The 21477-nt window shown below is 42.7% G+C and overlaps 1 protein-coding gene across 6 annotated transcripts in view; it reads left to right on the top strand.

Moving 5' to 3' along the window:
* DPF1 (double PHD fingers 1) overlaps window positions 1–21477 on the top strand; it is a 185186-nt gene that overhangs the window by 108100 nt on the left and 55609 nt on the right. For 4 of the 6 annotated variants that reach the window (XM_068250828.1, XM_068250827.1, XM_068250832.1 and 1 more), the window contains exons 4-6: window positions 11150–11277; window positions 11749–11838; window positions 20137–20196. In XM_068250828.1, the coding sequence (XP_068106929.1) occupies window positions 11150–11277; window positions 11749–11838; window positions 20137–20196 (278 nt within the window). The remainder of the gene's footprint in view (window positions 1–11149; window positions 11278–11748; window positions 11839–20136; window positions 20197–21477) is intronic. The other 2 variants (XM_068250831.1, XM_068250829.1) reach the window with 1 other exon arrangement.

The following is a 21477-nucleotide window of genomic DNA, read 5'->3' as shown; positions in this document are numbered from 1 at the left end:
CAGCATTTGTTATTGTGTCACCAGCCTCGTGTAAAGCTCAGTGAAGGGCTAGAATAGGCTGTGCTGTGTGTCTGGGGTAGGCTGCTGTCACTGAACACAGCAAATCCCATGCAAGCCTTAGAAGGAGCCCCCTCACTCCCTCCCTAATGCTGATTACTTGCCGCCTACACCCTGATTGGCTTTTTATGGCTAATTGCAGTACAGAAGTGTCTTTTTATGGCTTTAACTGTTCTAATGACAGCTAATGGATCTCCCTGCTTGCTCTATGCAATACAGAAAGAAGGAGACAGGCCTGCATTGTGGCAAGAGCCAGATAGGAGCTGTAACCCCATAGACCTTATTAGCTCTCCTTTTGCCCTGCAGTTTGATGGACATGCAGCTATTGTCCTGCACCTGAACCACTGGAAAGTTTATTACTGAAGCCATTTCTCCCGTTCTGATGGATTCTTTCATCAGTCAGATGAGTGGGGTTAAACGTAGCAACCAGCAATGCAGATAATTATAAGCTGGGATGATATAGACAGCTGTAAGCAATTTAATGCTGCCTTTCAAAGGTTGAATTTCTTTCTTTCTTTTTTATACTTGTCTGCCACAAACAACTCTTTTGCTTTAGTTAAAGCAAACCTGAAGTGAAAATAAACGTATGTGATAATGAATTGTATGCGTAGTACTAAGAAATGTTGTTTTCCAGTACAAGAAGATTTGTTATCTATGCAAACGGGCTTCTCTGAGCTATTCCAACAACTTGGGTGGAATACAATCCTGTTTTCTGAAGCACTTAAAGAGACACTGAAGCGGAAAAAAAATATGATATAATGAATTGGTTGTGTACTATGAATAATTACTAGAAGTTTAGCAGCAAAGAAAATATTCTCATATTTTTATTTTCAGGTATATAGTGTTTTTTTCTAACATTGCATCATTCTATAATATGTGAAATGATTTTTTCAGAGCAGTCTGTGAACTAATGACCTCTCCTCTAGCAGAGAAAAAGTAAATAGTTCAATAACACTTGAGCTAAAAAAAAGTCAGATAACAGCCCTGACTTTGAAAGTCTCAGAGCTTAATTGCTTTTTTGCATAGAGATAACAACTGGAGTTTCTTAACTTTTCCTGTACTGGAAACAATTAGACTGATGTATCTGATCTTAATGTTTTATTTCTTAGCTGTACTACACATACAAATCATAATATCATCATCTTTTTTTTACTTCAGTGTCTCTTTAAAGCGGTTTAAAACCCTGACATAATATTCAACACAAACTTATTTTCCTACGTTTTATATGCCATACGGTTATCATATTTGCATTTGTGCATAAGTATTATAATTCATTTTGAAACTATAGGTTCCTGAAAATACAGTTTTTTGCTTTATGAGCTGACTTTGCATTTTATTAAAGGGGCACTATGGCGAAAACATTGTAAAATGTATAATATGTGCAATTATAAATAAGAAGTACGTTTTTTTCCAGAGTAAAATGAGCCATAAATGACTTTTCTCCTATGTTGCTGTCACTTACAGTAGGTAGTAGAAATCTGACAGAAGCGACAGGTTTTGGACTAGTCTATCTCTTCATGGAAGTATTCTCAGAGATTTATTTATTTTCAAAAGCACTTGGTGAATGGCAGTTGCTCTGTCCAACTGCAAAAAAAAAACTGTGTAGGGAGCAGGGAAGCTGGCCAGCATCATTGTTTAAATGCTTTTTAGGGAATAGCTTTATAAAGAATAAAAGCCTTGATGAGAATTTCCTATGAAGAGATTGCCTAGTCTAAAACCTGTCACTTCTGTCAGAGTTCTACTACCTACTGTAAGTGACAGCAACATAGGAGAAAAGTCATTTATGGCTCATTTTACTGTGGGGAAAAAAGTACTTCTTATTTATTTATGTTTGCAGATATTTTAAATTGTACAATTTTTCGCTATAGTGCCCCTTTAATAACTGGTTTTATTCATTGCTGTATTGCAGGCAGACATGCTTTCATTGTCTCTCTGTCTCCACTAGCTCCTGCACAGTCAGAGAATGTGTCACATTCCTCACTTGATACATTTAAGTAAACACAAGATAACATTCTCTAAAGTTCAGATGCGTCCACATTTCACTGCACTGAACTTTCAAGCTCTGTGTGTAACCCTTCAAATGCTGGTCTAGTAAAAAAAAATGCTGGTTGCATATAATATGCTGTAAATAATGTTTTAGCGCAAACATGAAATGCTGGGTTATATTACGCTTTAAACAGCCAAGAAACAGTTTTGAGATAAGGCAGCTGAACAAAGAAGACGTTGCTTCTCTAAATGACAGCCACAATCTGTAAGAGGTGCTATAAATGATTCTATCCAGCTGGCATTTGTGACCAGATACACTACCTAATATGTGTTTCTCTTACTATAAGAAACATGCTACTGGGGTTATCCATGTACCCTAAATTTCACTGTAGTGCCCCTTTAAGTATGCACAACAGAGGCATCTGCAGCTGCGCAAGCACACCACAAACGCTGCTCTAATGCTACGTACACACATACGACAACGATCGTTCGTTATGAATGCCGAACGAACTTTTAATTGAAGAAAGAATGACCTAAGTAAAGTTAGTTGTAAAAGGTGTGTAACGATCTGATCATTAAAACGAATGTTACAACAAATAAAGCAACGATTGCGCTTGCGCATAAAAATGAAAAGTTCCATGGAGAAATAGTGAAATGCGCATGTCAAGCCTAGTACGAACGATCGTTTCCAACGATGTACTACTTTAGCAAACGATCGTCGTTGGGAAAAATCCGCCAAGCTAGATCATTCGTTTTGAACGATCTAGCTCGTCCGTCGTTAGACTTCATGGTCGTTCACTGCTTTTTTTCAAACGATCGTCGTTTGAAATGATCGGGGAACGATCGTTTCAAACGACTATAGTCGCATGTGTGTACGCACCTTTAGTTGATGCCCACAACTGCACCGTCCACACTAAGCTGCCACCCACACTAAGACGCCACCCAAAGGTCCATGCATTCTTACAACCTTCGGTTAGTATTTACTGTAGGATAAGAGGCAATATTTTCCAGGTGGGACCCTGCCAGCATTACAACAAAAAATCCCTTCCCCTCACTTCCAAACTAAAAATGAATGAAGTTGTGTCTTGACATCCACTTTAGATTGGAGAAAACAAATGTGGCCACGCATAAATTGAGGTAATTAATGCAACTTTGAAGGATTGCTCTGACAAAGTCGCCCTATAATGAGAACACACATTATTTTTTATTAGTATGTTTTTATCATTATTAACTTTAAATTATTAGTTGTCTCATGACGGGCGTGCAACAGTCATATATTTATAACAAATGGCATCCAAGGAGAAGGCTTCCAAATTTAGAATCTTATTATTCTCCATCAGAAAATAATTCTACAGTGTGATCTATTTTTGTGACCCTGTTAGTGCTTTGGCTAATTGTCACTTATAGTCTGTAGTTTACCTCATTATTTTCAGCTACGTTCTCCGTCATCCAGCTAATTGTCCTCCATACCTTTGTCACTTGCTGCGCTTATCAGTGACGGTGGGCTTCTGCGTGACGTTAAAAGACTTCAGCCTTTTCCTAATTTAAAATAAATGATAAAACCAACAGTGAGACTTAGCGGCATATAAATGAGGGAAAGAAAATAAACTGTTCTGTGTTATTAAAAGCTAATTGCCCATGTTTTTAAAAGTGGGAACAGGGTACTATTATTACCAAAAAGTGGGGATCACACAATCCATTCATTTCAGTGGTGAAACTGGTCCCTAGTATTAAAGAGGTACTGTAACCAAGGATTGAACGTCATCCCAATCAGTAGCTGATACCTCCTTTCCCATGATAAATCTTTACTTTTTCTTAAATAGATCATCAGGAGAGTCTGTATGGCTGATAATGGGCTTGATTCACAAAGCGGTGCTAACCCAGTTAGAGACTTTAGGCGTGATAACCATTGCACCATGCTGGTAAAATATCCAGTTTAGGCGTGATAAGTTTAGATAAGTCCCGCGCGCAAAGCAGCGCCATTAAACTCTATGCGAAGTGCACCAGACTTTGCTAGCGCAAAACTTTTGATCAGCTGTGCACTGCGGTGCTAACCCAGTTGGTGCTTAAACTTATCACTTATCAGCTTTGAGAAAGCCACAGTACAGTGGCGAATCACGATAGCAGTGGTGGGGACCCGTGGAGATACTTTTTTACCGGTAGGACTCTCTTCACTACTCTGGTGTATGTCTCACACCTATAATCTTCATACTGCACTTTCTGTTCGCATTCATTGCACAGTGCTCATTCAGTCTCTGTACGGGGCATCTTGCACTTTATTTGGCTTTTTTCTATGATTGCTTGTTACACTCCTGCACTATCTTGCTGTCACTTTACACCATGAAATCTTTTGTGTGTAGTATTTATACATATTTTTTCTAATTTTGCACATTGTTATATATTGATGTATATTTCACAGTCATTGTTGTTCATTGTTTCTGCATAAGAATACAGTTTATATTGTGCACCCCTATATATAATTTTTGTTCACACCCTTAGTGCTGTGTTTGTATCACTACAAGCACCTACTACCCCTCCGGTTCTCCGATATTTGTGGTTCACATGTATTTCCCCACCTAGTTTTAACTGTTTTTAGTCGTTGTGTAACATTTAATAAAGGATGGATTTTTGTATTACCATTATTGTGCTGATTTGGTGCGGTTTTTTGAGGTCATAGCTGCTTCTTTTTCATTGACATTGACTTTGGTTGACCTTTCTGCACATTTCAGGGTACTTTATAAATTATACAGAGTACATTTCTATTGTTGTGGATGGTTCTCCACATATATTTTTTGTGGCTTAAACTTATCACGCCTAGACTTATCATGCCTAAACTTATCACGCCTAAACTGAGTTTAGGCGTGATAAGGGGCTTTTCACCAGGGTGCTAACTGTTACCACCGCTTTGTGAATCAAGCCTATTGTGGTGAAACCCCTCCCACAGTGTGATGTCAGGACCTAGGTCCTGACAGTTTCCTGTCTGTGAACCTTGTTGCATTGGGGGAAATAACAGCTTTTTTTCCAACTGCAAATCAGCCACTATCTCCCTTTGTGCATATGTATATCTATTAAAAAAACTAAAACCTTTTAGTCTATTGCAACGCTAGGGGGTGTGGTTATAGATAATGGCAGTTGATGCTGTCTAGATTTTTTTATAGTCTACCAGTAGCAGAGGTCGATTGGGGCGTGGACGATGTCCACTTACTTTTTCCTGAGCGTGGACGCCGTCCACCCTGGCATGTGTGGAGGGGAGCAGCGCAGTGGAAGGAGAGCTGTGGGCAGCGGTGGAGAAGGGGGGCCACTTCCCCGCCTCCTTCCCTCACCTAAGGGCTCTCCATCCCTCGCTCTCCCCTCCAGAACTAATGTGCGGGCAGCCGGCAGCGGGCGGGACTTACCACTACTGCAGCCAAATAGATTAGCAGGGCTGCCAGGTATTTGGTATTGCTTAAAATTAAATAAATATGGCAGCTTCCATATTCCTCTCACTTCAGTTGTCCTTTAAATACGGTCTTTTCATTCAGTCTGAATGATCTTATTGAAAATATGGTCTTGTGTATTACACGGTGTTCTTAGTATATTTTGTAACTGCAGTATCTTGCAGGTGCTTGCTACTCTCATATTTCCAACATTTCCTATAAATTGCAAGGGATTGCACACAAAATATAACAAGCATTATATGTATCAAAATACATAATTAACAAAAAAAAACAGGTGAAATTGAAATTCTTTAAAACAATATGCATCCTTACTTTCAGTATCCGTTTATGTAATTATTTTCCACAACCGGAGTCAATTGCGATGGTACTGGCCTCGAGGCCAAGGCTGCCCCTTTCCTCCATGGCAGCAAAATGGGTCATACAATTCTTTAAAGCAGCAGGGACAGCCATACTATCCCAAGGGGGGAAAAAACGCATGTATAAGTAGATAATACTTGTTCTACTCAGTGGCGTAGCTAAGGAGCTGTGGGCCCCGATGCAAGTTTTACGTGGGCCCCCCCCAAGCACTCAATACATAACAATTAATAGGGCGCACCAAAACCTGCCAATGGCAACTGCAGTGTCAGAGGTGCAAGAAGGGAATGGGGAACAGTTTGTTAATAATTACCACTATTTAAAGTATCTATAGAAGTGATTCTTATGAGCACAGGACCAATAGAGAGCGAATACTGTAGTTGAGGGAGGGTCCTTTGGGGGCCCTCCGGCCCAAGGGCCCCGATGCGGTCGCTACCTCTTTAACCCCTATAGCTACGCCCCTGGTTCTACTTACATAACATATGTATTGTAATGTCCAAGTTTTAATTTCAGTGAATTGTATATAGTAAATAAAGAGAAAAGTGTTCCAGGCATTTTCCACCTTTACTGCCTCTGACTTGAAGTAATTTCTCCCCTACACTTTTTTTTCTCCTAGAAGCTGCACTGTCATAGCTAGCTTGCTTTGTAACACATGTGAGCACAGCTTAGATTGTATTTCAGCAGCTTCTGCAGAGGTGTGAGATGTATTTCCCTTCTCAGCCACTTGACCCACTGAACTGCCCTCAGCCAATCAGAGAGAAGCAGGGATGTAGGAGGGGAGATAACAAGCTTCCTTCTAGACTTCAGCCTTTTCCTAATTTAAAATAAAGGATAAAACCAACAGTGAGACTTAGCGGCATATAAATGTAGTGTGTCCATCTGAGGGAAAGAAAATAAACTGTTCTGTGTTATTAAAAGCTAATTGCCCATGTTTTTAAAAGTGGGAACAGGGTACTATTATTACCAAAAAGTGGGGATCACACCATCCATTCATTTCAGTAGTGAAACTGGTCCCTAGTATTAAAGAGGTACTGTAACCAAGGTTTGAACGTCATCCCAATCAGTAGCTAATACCTCCTTTCCCATGATAAATCTTTACTTTTTCTTAAATAGATCATCAGGAGAGTCTGTTGTATGGCTGATAATGGGCTTGATTCACAAAGCGGTGCTAACCAAGTTAGAGACTTTAGGCTTGATAACCATTGCACCACGCTGGTAAAAAAAGCCAGTTTAGGCGTGATAAGTTTAGGCGTGATAAGTTTAGGTGTGATAAGTTTAGGGGTGATAAGTTTAGATAAGTTTAGATCGCACGCAAAGTCCCGCGCGCAAAGCAGCGCCATTAATCTCTATGCGAAGTGCACCAGACTTTGCTAGCGCAAAACGTTTGATCAGCTGTGCACTGCGGTGCTAACCCAATTGGTGCTTAAACTTATCACTTATCAGCTTTGAGAAAGCCACAGTACAGTGGCGAATCACGATAGCAGTGGTGGGGACCCGTGGAGATACTTTTTTACCGGTAGGACTCTCTTCACTACTCTGGTGTATGTCTCACACCTATAATCTTCATACTGCACTTTCTGTTCGCATTCATTGCACAGTGCTCATTCAGTCTCTGTACGGGGCATCTTGCACTTTATTTGGCTTTTTTCTATGATTGCTTGTTACACTCCTGCACTATCTTGCTGTCACTTTACACCATGAAATCTTTTGTGTGTAGTATTTATACATATTTTTTCTAATTTTGCACATTGTTATCTATTGATGTATATTGCACAGTCATTGTTGTTCATTGTTTCTGCATAAGAATACAGTTTATATTGTGCACCCCTATATATAATTTTTGTTCACACCCTTAGTGCTGTGTCTGTATCACTACAAGCACCTACTACCCCTCCGGTTCTCCGATATTTGTGGTTCACATGTATTTCCCCACCTGGTTTTAACTGTTTTTAGTCGTTGTGTAACATTTAATAAAGGATGGATTTTTGTATTACCATTATTGTGCTGATTTGATGCGGTTTTTTGAGGTCATAGCTGCTTCTTTTTCATTGACATTGACTTTGGTTGGCCTTTCTGCACATTTCAGGGTACTTTATAAATTATACAGAGTACATTTCTATTGTTGTGGATGGTGCTCCACATATATTTTTTGTGGCTTAAACTTATCACGCCTAAACTTATCATGCCTAAACTTATCACGCCTAAACTGAGTTTAGGCGTGATAAGGGGCTTTTCACCAGGGTGCTAACTGTTACCACCGTTTTGTGAATCAAGCCTATTGTGGTGAAACCCCTCCCACAGTTTCCTGTCTGTGAACCTTGTTGCATTGGGGGAAATAACAGCTGTTTCCAACTGCAAATCAGCCACTATCTCCCTCTGTGCATATGTATATCTATTAAAAAAAACTAAAACCTTTTAGTCTATTGCAATGCTAGGGGGTGTGGTTATAGATAATGGCAGTTGATGCTGTCTAGATTTTTTTATAGTCTACCAGTAGCAGGGGTCGATTGGGGCGTGGACGATGTCCACTTACTTTTTCCTGAGCGTGGACGCCGTCCACCCTGGCATGTGTGGAGGGGAGCAGCGCAGTGGAAGGAGAGCTGTGGGCAGCGGTGGAGAAGGGGGGCCACTTCCCCGCCTCCTTCCCTCACCTAAGGGCTCTCCATCCCTCGCTTTCCCCTCCAGAACTAATGTGCGGGCAGCCGGCAGCGGGCGGGACTTACCACTACTGCAGCCAAATAGATTAGCAGGGCTGCCAGGTATTTGGTATTGCTTAAAATTAAATAAATATGGCAGCTTCCATATTCCTCTCACTTCAGTTGTCCTTTAAATACGGTCTTTTCATTCAGTCTGAATGATCTTATTGAAAATATGGTCTTGTGTATTACACGGTGTTCTTAGTATATTTTGTAACTGCAGTATCTTGCAGGTGCTTGCTACTCTCATATTTCCAACATTTCCTATAAATTGCAAGGGATTGCACACAAAATATAACGAGCATTATATGTATCAAAATACATAATTAACAAAAAAAAAAACAGGTGAAATTGAAATTCTTTAAAACAATATGCATCCTTACTTTCAGTATCCGTTTATGTAATTATTTTCCACAACCGGAGTCAATTGCGATGGTACTGGCCCAGAGGCCAAGGCAGCCCCTTTCCTCCATGGCAGCAAAATGGGTCATACAGTTCTTTAAAGCAGCAGGGACAGCCATACTATCCCAAGGGGTAAAAAAACGCATGTATAAGTAGATAAATACTTGTTCTACTCAGTGGCGTAGCTAAGGAGCTGTGGGCCCCGATGCAAGTTTTACATGGGCCCCCCCAAGCACTCTATACATAACAATTGATATGGCACACCAAAACCTGCCAATGGCAACTGCAGTGTCAGAGGAGCAAGAAGGGGATGGGGAACAGTTTGTTAATAATTACTACCATTCAAAGTATCTATAGAAGTGATTCTTATGAGCACAGGACCAATAGAGAGCTAATACTGTAGTTGAGGGAGGGTCCTTTGGGGGCCCTCCGGCCCAAGGGCCCCGATGCGGTCGCTACCTCTTTAACCCCTATTGCTACGCCCCTGGTTCTACTTACATAACATATGTATTGTAATGTCCAAGTTTTAATTTCAATGAATTGTATATAGTAAATAAAGAGAAAACTGTTCCAGGCATTTTCCATCTTTACTGCCTCTGACTTGAAGTAATTTCTCCCCTACACTTTTTTTTTCTCCTAGAAGCTGCACTGTCATAGCTAGCTTGCTTTGTAACACATGTGAGCACAGCTTAGATTGTATTTCAGCAGCTTCTGCAGAGGTGTGAGATGTATTTCCCTTCTCAGCCTCTTGACCCACTGAACTGCCCTCAGCCAATCAGAGAGAAGCAGGGATGTAGGAGCGGAGATAACAAGCTTACATTTATTCGGCAATGTACCAGAAAGGAGCCAGGCTGACTGAGATAAGACTAATTACTGCAGAAGCATGTATGATTATATTGGAATGCTTGCAATGCAGAATGCATGTAAACTACATAATAAACATAGAGCAGTGGGTAAATGGAATTTGAAATTGTGGCCGACAATCCCGCTTTAACCACTCTGGTTTATCGTACAGATCACAACCTTGTCCTGGTGTGAAGGTGTAAGGGCAAGGCTATGACACTTGTAATTAGAGAGTAAACATTATTCACTGTGTGTAGAGGCCCTAATGCTGGGAATACACAATGAGATTTTTCTGCAGATTTACTGTCCGATCGTTTTTCTGATCAATGTTCCGAAAAATGTTGTAAATTATCTATCGAACCATCTATCTGCCCAAAAAAGCTCATGGTGTATTCCCAGCAGCAATCTCTCATGCAGGCCCAGGGTAAGATATTCCCATAGACATCAAAAGTGGCTGGCTGGTTAGCAGTCTGGCCATCCACAAGATATTGTGGCAGCTTGCCATCTGAGAGGCAGAAAGGCCCAGCTGTGTTTGCATTTTTGTCTATAGAACGTAGATTGAGCAGCAGATGAAGGACGGATATGAAGTGGAGGAAACAATCTGAGTCTAATTTTGCATTCTTGCTCCGGCAAAGTTTTTTTCTAGAAATGACAAGTCCAAGTCATCTGCATCCATAGACATGACATTGTCACCAACTCCAGACAGAAATAACCTGATTAGGTGACTGTTATCTCATGTTCATGTCCAGGAAGGCTTTCTCCAGGCCCTTTTCTTTGTTTTCATCATACTGATGCCATTATCTTTGTGGTGAAGATCCAACAAGGCCCTCTTCCAAGAGTCTTGCCACTTTTGTTGCTTGTCTCAGTGGTGAGGGAGAGCGTTGCTTTGGTTGACAGGCCTGCTTTACACTTTACACCAGAGAGTGACTGCAAAGTGTGGGATAGAAGGGCATGGCTGGATGAAGGCATTTGCTACTGACTTTATCGCTAGACCCATGTGAGAAACAATGAGGAGGAGGGACCAGAGAGAACCATATTGGGGAGTTGGAGGTGAGTATTACCTTTTCTGCCCACTGGGTTCCTTTTTTTGCCCAGAGATAAGCTTTAAGCTGCAGTGTCAGTCTACAAATGCCAAGAACACTGACACCTTCACTTTACAGTGTCAGGTTAAAACAGTGCTGGTGCATGAAGAACACTGGCAAAACCAAAGCCTGGTTCGATAGTCTTTATTTTTTTGATTTGGTTGTGCCGTTAAATGCTGTGACTGTAGTTCACAATTATGTTTACTGGTGTTTGTTTTCCATAAGGGTATGTATATTGCCCTTCGTGTGGAAACCACTGGATACTGAACTTATTTCTCTCTTTTTGCCTCAGACTATGAAGTGCCTATGAAAAAGGAGAGCAGTTTGCCTGAAGGACCTGTCTTAGAAGCCTTACTATGTGCGGAGACAGTGGACAAGAAGCTGGAACTGAAGGAAGAGGAGATAGTGAGTGACTGTCAGGTATGGCAGATACATGTTGAACGCTCACACCTTCTGTATTGGAAGGACCCCTGATTCTCTGGCCAGCCCTCCCTGAACCTCATACTGATTGACAAGGCAGCTTATACAGCACACATTGTAATGCCATTGCATTCCTGCTGCATGATGGGAGACGAATTTGCAGACCTGTTCATCTGTGACATGTAAGGGGGATGGTAACACAGGTCCCAGCTTTTCATTTTCCCTCAAATGTGCCTGAATGATAATGGCAAGGAGGCCATGTGTGAGGTAAGTGTTTATTTTGACGAAAGGTACCAGTTTTCTAAAACTATATTGGGTATTTGTTTTATGGCCAATTTAAGTGTAAATAACACTTAGAATAGTCCTTATTTAGAGTACACTTGTCACGAGACCGCTATGAAAGCAGCCATTGCAGACCCCCTTCAAAATACTACTGCATAAAAGCATTAAGTCTGCTTCCCATGTTTGCAGAAGACACAGGTTGGAGACGTGCCACATGAACTAGAGACTGATGACCTGGAAGATGATACCCCGAAACGCAAGAACAGAGCAAAAGGAAAGGTAGAGCACTTACAGATCTGTCTGTGGGTAGAAAGAATGGAGAATGGGACAGGCAAGAATAAGGAATGTATGAACTGTCTAAGGGGGATAGAGGAGGAAAAGTTCTCCATGTAAATGTCTGAATGGTGAAGATTGATAGGTGGGCAAACAGGTACTGTTAAGTAAGAATACAAATAGCTTTCCAAGGCAGGAGAAATGTCAGTGGTGAAACAGTTAAAAAAATAAATTCCAGATTATTACATATGCCTCTGTGATTGTTTTTCTTAAATAATCAGAAACAGGTAAAGGGGAAGAAATGTCCAGAGGAAAAGACAATCGACATACAGTGCTGCCCATAATTATTCATACCCCGGGTACATTTTGACTTAAAGTTACTTTTATTCAACCAGCAAGTCATTTTTTGATGGGAAATGACATAGGTGTCTCCCAAAAGATAGTAAGACGATGTACAGGAGCAATTATTGTGGGGGGGGGGGGGGGGGAAGCATTATTGAGCTTTTATTTACATTTGAGCAAAAAGTGTCCATTCCAAAAATTATTCATACCCTTCACAAACTGTCACAGTCTGTGGGAAAAAAGGTCTGTACCGTTTCAAATAGTCCAAACTGTTATAAAGCATCCTAATTACCCTGATTAATTGGGAACAGCTGTTTTAATCAATTCAACAGGTGAAAAAGCTCTCTGCAGTTGGTTTGTGAACAGTCATGACCAGACGCGTATCTGGAAAGGTGCAGGCATGGCACTGGAAGGGTGCAGGCATGGCACGTGCCCCAGGCGCCCTCCCTCTTCAAACAACAGGGGGGGGGGGGGCGCAGTGCTGCTGACAGCATTCCTGAGTCTAAGGGAGTAACAATTTTAGTATTTGCCATGGGCGCTGTCTTACCTGGTTACGCCACTGGTCATGGCTAAGACAAAAGAGCTCAGTGAGGACCTGTGGCTGCGCATTGTGGCTGCTCAAAAGTCAGGAAAGGGCTACCAGGCCATTTCTAAATGTGTTCCAGTGGCTTCAGTGCAAAGTATTATTAAAAAATAATCCTTTTCCTCCTCTCCGTCAAAAATTACTTGCTGGTTGAATAAAAGTAGCGTTAACTCTAAATTTGCCAGGGGTATGAATAATTATGGACAGCACTGTATATCGGCTAAAAGCAGATCTGAACTCAGAACTTCCTCTCTGCTCTAAAATATAAGCAACAGCATAATATCCTTTAAAGAAAAAAAACATTTCTTTGTTACAGCTGATGCAAATCCTGCAGTAAATCTGCGGTGTGTCTACTTCCTGCTTTCATGGAAGCAGACATAGGGCTAACATCCTGTGTTTACCAATTAGTTGCTCTGCCCTGGCAGTCAGCTGACACAGCTGAGAGATCAAATTACACATGTGATTAGTCACAGACGAGGGGGAATCAGACAGGCTAAACTCTCTAAGGCTTTGTTCACATCTGAAAACGAAATTGCTGGCGCCAGCGACTTTCTTTTTCTGCGCATTTTTTTCCCCCTCCCTGCGCGCCACTGTGCGCTACGATTTTGTGCAAAGTGCCTTTGTAAGCGCTTTTGCTGAGCGATTTTTTTTTCACTTCCTGTATCTATTCTTAAATACGCGAATACAATCTCCAGATTTTAAAAAATGAAATGATTTGTGAGCATTCTGCGTTTTTCCTACACATTCCATTGTAGCGAAATCACCCCAAAAATGGGACAGGCACCACTTTTCAGAGCGCAAAGTGGACGAAACGCGCTGATATGAACCTTCTCATAGAGATTTAATGCACAAGCGTTTTGTGGGCGATTTTGAAAATCGCCTACGCTTGAAAAAAGGCTGAAAACGCCCTAGATGTGAACGAGTCTTGAATACATACAGGTTGCATTTCTCTTGCATAATTGTGAACAATCTCTGAGGACACCTGTACTCACTCTACATTTTCATCAGGGTTGGTCTTCAAATGTTTTGGGTGATGAAAACTTACAATGTGGCACTATAGTTTAATGATTAGCATAGTGACACAAACAAATCCTCTTGATATGACATCAATATGTGCTTGAAATTTGTAGAAGTGTCCAAAGCTGTACCTGGGTGTTGGTGGGAGGCAGCGGGTGTGGGCGCCAGTAGGTGCACGGCCTAACGACCCTGTCGCATAGGCTTACGGCAAGCTTCTTCCGAGGTAAGTGCACAGTGTGTTAGAACGCTGGCGGAATTAAATGCGCGTCTATCGTATGACGCGCATCCGGTCCGCCAAGGAAGACCCGCCCCCATGTGCACGCCGGCCCAAAAGAGTCCAATGTCCAGGAAGCGCTTGGTGGAACGCACAGTCGCGTGAGGACCGCGTGCATGCGTACGAGGTGACGTCATTGCACAGCAGTCCACGACCGTGCGCCCACCGGCGAATAGTGGAAATGGAGGATAGTTGCTATGGCTACTAGAGAGTCACGCCCGCAGTAAACAAACTGCATGGCATGACAACAAGCCACGTTGCGCTAAAATACTTGCAGGATAAACATACAGTAGATAATAACGCACACATGGGCCCATTGCAAAAGATGCCATATAAAAAAGAAGGCATCAGATACCTAAGCCCATGTGTATCCTCAGTCAAAGGATTGGACACGGAGCAAATCTAACGTGTCCTTGCTTATTAGCACCATGACTTGCCACTAAACCGGGAGAAAGGGCACAAAATAGGGCCAAAGTGTCAGAAGGAGGCGGGATGACAAAGTGTACCAGAGGAAAAGTGAAAATGAAGTGAAAATAAAGGGTGAAGGAAAAGGTGAAAAGAAAGAGGAAGAGTAAAAAGGGAAGGGTGAATAGAAAAAATGGAACACTACGTTGTCAAGAAAAAGAGAGAGTGTATGGTTGGAATATATCTAGAGAACAGGCACCACAAAGTTGGGGCACCAATTGGGTCCAACATGGCTTACAAAATGCATAGAAATATACATATCTTTATTATAGAAAAAAATGTCTAAAATTCAAAATATAAAAATATTTAAAAATTGTTGTATCCCTCTAAGCATGTACTTAAAGGGACACTTAACGTAACGGTCGTTAGGCCGTGCACCTACTGGCGCCCACACCCGCTGCCTCCCACCAACACCCAGGTACAGCTTTGGACACTTCTACAAATTTCAAGCACATATTGATGTCATATCAAGAGGATTTGTTTGTGTCACTATGCTAATCATTAAACTATAGTGCCTGATTTTTCCGCTCTCCTGTATTTTTGCATATGATCTAGTATCTGTCTTGAGCACATAGTTTATTGGGTGTTGTTTTTGCCTGCCATCTGCAGCGTTTACCCGTGTGCCTGCCAGCTCTCCCACAAAAATTAAAACTTACAATGTGCAGGTTGCTTTAGGCTAGGCTCACAGTGGAGCTTTGCAGTGCGCCGTAATGGTTACATTGTAACGCAGAGCATCACAATGCAAAATCAATGCGACATTCACAGTGCAATGCATTCACTGCATAACGCATTAACAGTACTGTGAAGCATACTTTTCATTAACTGTATATTTCAGTGAATGCGACACAACGTGCGGATAACATGGGGCACCACTTTCCCATTCCGTTGCGTTCCTGCTCTCACAGGGAATGCAACACTGTAAAGCTAGCCTTGGACATTGCATTTCTGATCCATTCAACATTATAGTGTGCATAGAATAAAAAGTGCTAATCACAGGATCTCATTATAGCAGGATAGCAATTAAAGGACATCCGAGGTGAAAATAAACTGATGAGAAAAACAATTGTATCTATCCTCCTTCTCCTAAAAATGCCTTTTTTTTTCGATATCTTACAATTTTATTTTATATTTAAATCAAGTTTTTACTGTTTCATTGTCTCTGCTCAATGGCACCTTCATTGAAGTATACCAGAGCTCAGATCTATGAATTACTGACTTTTTCTGCTCTCAGAAGCCATTTACTGACAGAAAAGTGTTTTATGGCTATAATTACTTATCAGTGAAGGTTACGCTATGGTTTGACCCAGTCTAACCCGGTCCCGACCTGGACAGAAACTGTCACTTGCATACCTGATGTTTAACTGTTTGAGGCAGAGAAAGAAAAAGAGGAACACAGCCTGGTTATTTGTGTGCTTGGCACTATACATACACATAACAAAGGGGAACAAGGGGAGGGGAGGACAGACAATCTATATTATTCCCAATTTCACTAAGGTTTTTTTAGACCCAACCGCCACAATTGTAATTCAATTAAGAAGTCATGACCTGGTTGATGTGAAAAAGGTAACAAATAATTTATTGTTTGTGACTCATCAGGCTAAAAACGTGTGCAGGACACATTTAAAAACCAACAGCGCTGTTGTACAAACCTGCATCGGGGCGCCCACCAGACACACCACTTAGTATGGCACCATACACACACTCGCCACCTCCAGGCACACAGACTGAGTCAACAGTATTGATATTCTCCTAGGTGGATTTGCATGACACTCAGGAAATCAGTGACGTCAACAGCATGCATAGCCTTAGATACTGATAGCTTGCAAGAGGCTTAAGGTAGCACAGCAGTAGTATATGCAAGCACATGCCAAGCAGTCCCGTCTCTAAGCAGCAATCACAAGCCTTGTTGCATACTCACGACTCCATCTTCTGTGTCAGACTCCTGGAAGGAGTGACATCTCGTCCTTATGTGTGCACATAACAGGGGCCCCTGTGTGGTCCACGCACTTAGTCTCCTCTCTGTGTCCAGATACCTTCCCAGCAATTTGGATTCCCATCCATGCGACACCTTGCACCATCAGCTAGGATTGTCCAGGCTTGTCCAGATTTTCCGGGCCCAAGGCACAGGAGTATAGGCAGACCTGTGCGTCCACCACCCAAACAGGGTAGTTCCGGTCTGCGGCCTCACTCCAAGCTTATGCCGTAAACAGGTAAGAACAGTCCTGCTCACTTCCGGGACACCGGACGGCCTGCGTCCTTGGTATCTGGCTGGTGTCCGTTTAGGTTTAGGTCCATCACTGGGGAACACGGGCCGGGACTACAGGGAGGGATCCGTGGCAGGTCCGATGAGCGGCGAGACGCAGCTGGCCGACTAGTTTCGACCGGTGTTTCCGGTCTTCATCAGGGCGTGGCTTACTTGCGGGGGGCTGGAGATATATATCCCTCTGGCTCCTCCCGCCGCACGCTAGTTGGTCCCAGTGTTGCCGACATATTCGTCCGGGCTGGAAACTCCGGGCGTACTTCCTGTTCCGCCGCAGCACTAGTGTCCAGGATGCTAACTGGCTGGTCAACAGGTGACGTGCGCTAGAGTAGGACAGGCACCAGCAGAAAACACCAGTCCATTACTGTGCATGTCCATGCAAAGAACAGAAGTAAAGTATGCACCATTTTCCTTTTTCTTCTTCATAGAAGCGCATGTAGAGGGCAGGAAAACAGACATAGGAGAGAAATTGTAAGGGAAGAGGAAGAGGAAAAGGGGGGGGGGACAGGGAGGGGGGAAGGAGGGGAGGGGGGGGGGGAGGGGGAAGGGGGGGGGAAGGGGAGAAAGGGAAGGAAGGGGAGGGGTTTGAAAGGGGAGGGGGGGGGGGCGGGGGAAGGGAGGGGGGGGAAGGAGGGGAAGGAAACCAAGGGGAGGGGAGGGAGGGTGGGGGGAGTTTGGGGGGGGGGGGGGGGGGTTTGGGGAAAACAAGGAGAGTACTCCATTCACAGGGAGTAGGATATATATTGTACAACTTTTAATTTTTAGAAATAGTACATTTAAATTCACACATCACAACTGTGCTCATCACACTATCACATTTACTGCTCCAGGGAACCCAACAACCTCACCTATAGAGAGCAGGCGATATCAAAGGACGCAGATATGGAGGGCCATAAGAGTGGGGGGAGAGTGGGGGGAAAAAAGACCCCCTCATGGAGCTATAAATAGCTCCTAAGGGAAAAATCCACATTCAGGCCTTGTGGGTGCCTCGATCGTAATCGGTACATCCACATTGCCTCCCGCTGCAAAAGCATTGCCTCTGTTCGCTCTCTCCGCGTCGAAACCTCCAGAGTATCTATGCACATTGCCCTTAAACCGGCAATTGAACTATTATGTACTTCCTGGAAATGTTCAGCGATAGGTGACTTTTTCTCCCCACTGGTGATATTGCTAAGATGCTCAAGCAGTCTAGCCTTAAAGGCTCGTGTTGTCATTCCCACGTAATACTTGTCACATGGACAAATGATTAAGTATATAATCCAGGTTGAATTACAATTGAGGAATTTCTTCAGTTTATATTCTTTTAATCGGTCTTGGGATCTGAACGTATTGGTCCTCATAACAAAGGGGCAGGCCCTACATGATCCGCACCTGAACATCCCAGCAGGGGGAGGGGCCCGATTGAGCCACGTTCCTACCTCTTTCCTTGGTAGTTCTGATTGAACCAGAATATCCCGTAGGTTTCTGGCCCGCCGTGCAGTAATCAGAGGTCTTGGACCTACAATCTCCCTTATCTTAGGATCTAGCTGTAGCACCCTCCAGCAACTCCTAAGGGCTTCACCCAAGTTACCCCAATGTGAATTAAACTGAGTAACCACTCTAGTGTACCCTTTACTAGTACCACCAGATATGGGACGAGCACGAGGGCGGAGAAGGGACTCACGGTCTGTGTGGAGCGCACGGTTATAACTCCGTCGCAGAGTTCTCTCTGAATAACCTCTTTCACGGAATCGTTTATGCATTTCCCTTGCCTCACTCTTGAATTCTTCTATATCCGAGCAGTTGCGCCGAATTCTTAAGAACTGTCCCGTGGGGATCCCCCCGATCACAGACACCGGATGATGGCTCGCCGCGTGGAGTACTGTATTACCCGCCGTAGGCTTCCGAAATGTTCTCGTCGTCAGCCTATTACCTACCCTTATTATTTCAAGATCCAAGAAAGTAATCCTCTCTGGATCTGTTACAAAGGTCAGGCGTATATTTCGCCTATTGCAATTTAGGGCTGCCACGAAATTCACGAAATCATCCGCGGTACCCCTCCACACGACGAGCACATCATCGATGTAACGCAACCAGAGGGACACGCCCCCACGGAACAGCTCGCTCGGATATACATCTTGCTCCTCCCATACGCCCAGATGTAGGCAGGCGTATGCTGGGGCACATGCCGCCCCCATGCTCGTTCCTCTCACCTGGTGGTAGTATCTACCTTCAAACATAAAGAAATTATTATGCAGGACAAATGACATGAGGTCCACCAGGTACGAATTATGTTCATCGTGGAGTGGGAAAGTCTCAAACAGCATATACTCAAGAGCCTCCAGTCCAATGTTGTGGGGGATGGAAGTATATAGTCCCTCTACATCTATTGATGCTAGGATGCAGTTATCCTCCATTTTGAAGCCATTGATTCTATTTAATACCTCCATTGAATCTCGCACGTAAGAGGGTAGCCTCCTTACAAGCGGTTGTAATTTTTGATCCAGGTATCTGCCCACGGCTTCACAGGGCCCTGCCACAGCTGAAATGATCGGTCGACCCGGTGGAGGAATGACACCCTTATGAATTTTTGGGAGAACGTACATGGTAGGCTTCGTGAATTCCTCCACAAACATGTACCCATATTCCTCCCTATCCAGGATGCCATTCCTCAAACCCAGAAGCAACCGAAAATTCAGCTCATCAGCTACATGTTGAAAGGGGTTACATTCAATTTTGGAATACGTGGCTTTGTCTCCCAACTGCCTATATATTTCTCCGGCATACATCTCTCTGTCCATCAGAACAATGTTGCCCCCTTTGTCGCTTGGTTTAATTATCAGGTCCTCACGACCTTTCAAGTCCTCTAACGCCCACTCCTCGCCCGGGGTGAGGTTGCCCTGCCCGCCTGGGGAAACTGTCACTTGCATACCTGATGTTTAACTGTTTGAGGCAGAGAAAGAAAAAGAGGAACACAGCCTGGTTATTTGTGTGCTTGGCACTATACATACACATGTCTATCTCATCATGTCACATGTCACCTCGGTTGTCCTTTAAAAGTTCAATATGTCATAATTTCTCTGTGTGGGAGCTGAAAGGACAGCAATGATGTAAGTGTGCTGTTAAACAGGTCTTCACACTGACATTTTCAGCTCTTAAACCCCAAATAAGAATACGGGGCTCCAGAAATGTTCTGTTTAGGATCAGGTCTACAGATACAGTTTTTTACTATACTGTATATTAGACTACTGGAATTAAGCCTGACCATTTGGAAAGCAATACTGTCCTATTTCTGTGACTGGAGATACGATGTAAAATGAATAGGGACTGAAATGTCTGTAGCACTGACGCTGCAATCCCGGTTCATTTGTATTGCTCCCTCAGGTGGGCCTCCAGCCCGGAAGAGCGCTGAACGCATGGACCAACACGGGAAGTTTCACGCAGGTGCTTGTTGTACTAAATTACATTAGAAGGTGATACGGCAACAATAACATTACATGGCGTGAGCAGTTTAGTGGCATAGAATCTACCATGACTGGGCTTAAAGAGACTCTGTAACAAAATTTTCATCCTTATTTCTTCTATCCTATAAGTTCCTATACCTGTTCTAATGTGGTCTGTCTAACTGCAGCCTTTCATAGTTGCACAGTGGCTGTATTATCTCTGTTATATGATCTAATCTTCTCTGCTCTGTCGGGCTGAGGTAGTCAGGCTGGAATGTGCTGTGCTGCTTGTGATTGGATATAGGCTATACAGACCCTCTCCAGGCCCCCTGCACACGCTATATGACTCACACACTGAGCTACTCTCAGCGTATCACTTGCTATGTCTTTTGTTTGTAAACACTGCATAAAACTGGCAATTGCAAGCCAGGATTGCAGCAGGGAGAGGCAGAAACAGCACAGCGGGGCCCAGGAGAACATAATGAATAGAATGGTATGCTTTTTATTGTAAGAATTTTAGAGTACAGATTCTCTTTAAAGTGCATCTGAACATAAAATATGCAAACAACCACCCAATTTCTTACCTGTCTGTGGTCTTTATTTGAAATATGCCATGTATTTTAAAAAATGAAGACCACAAGCTGCCACGTGTTGCTGCAGTACACACTGTCCTCTTGATTGCTTCCAATTTTTCTCTTTAGTTCAGATGTGTTTTAAGCATGAATATTCATTTTAAATTATTGGAACTGTGCAGGTTTACTCTTAAAGAGACACTGAAGTGAAAAAAAATCATGATATAATGAATTGGTTGTGTAGTACAGATATTTACTAGAACATTAGAAGCAAAGAAAATCTTCTCATATTTTTATTTTTAGTTCTATAGTATTTTTTTTTTTTATAACATTGCATCATTCTCTAATATTTGCAGTTTACACACTACTCAGCATTCTAAATGATTTTACAGAGCAGCCCAGTGAACTATTGACCTGTCCTCTGCAGAGAAAAAAGAAGATACAATAACTGAAAGTTGAGATAACAAGCTTCAGAAGACAGAGCTCTAGTCATGAAGCTCAATGACTCTCTTGCATAGATAACAACAGGAGTTTCTTAACTCTTCCTGTACTGGAAACAATATTAGACTCATGTCTCTGCTCCTAATGTTTTTTTTCTTAGCTGTACTACACAAATCATTATATCATAATTTATTTTTTTCGCTTCAGTGTCTCTTTAAAAGCTTTATTCTCATTATTTTAGCCTTGTTTAGCTTGATTTACATTGAATA

The sequence above is a fragment of the Hyperolius riggenbachi genome, chromosome 8 (assembly GCF_040937935.1).
Source record: "Hyperolius riggenbachi isolate aHypRig1 chromosome 8, aHypRig1.pri, whole genome shotgun sequence".
Taxonomy (NCBI): domain Eukaryota; kingdom Metazoa; phylum Chordata; class Amphibia; order Anura; family Hyperoliidae; genus Hyperolius; species Hyperolius riggenbachi.
Note: the sequence above shows the minus strand (reverse complement) of the source record. Positions and strands in the feature narration are given on the sequence as shown.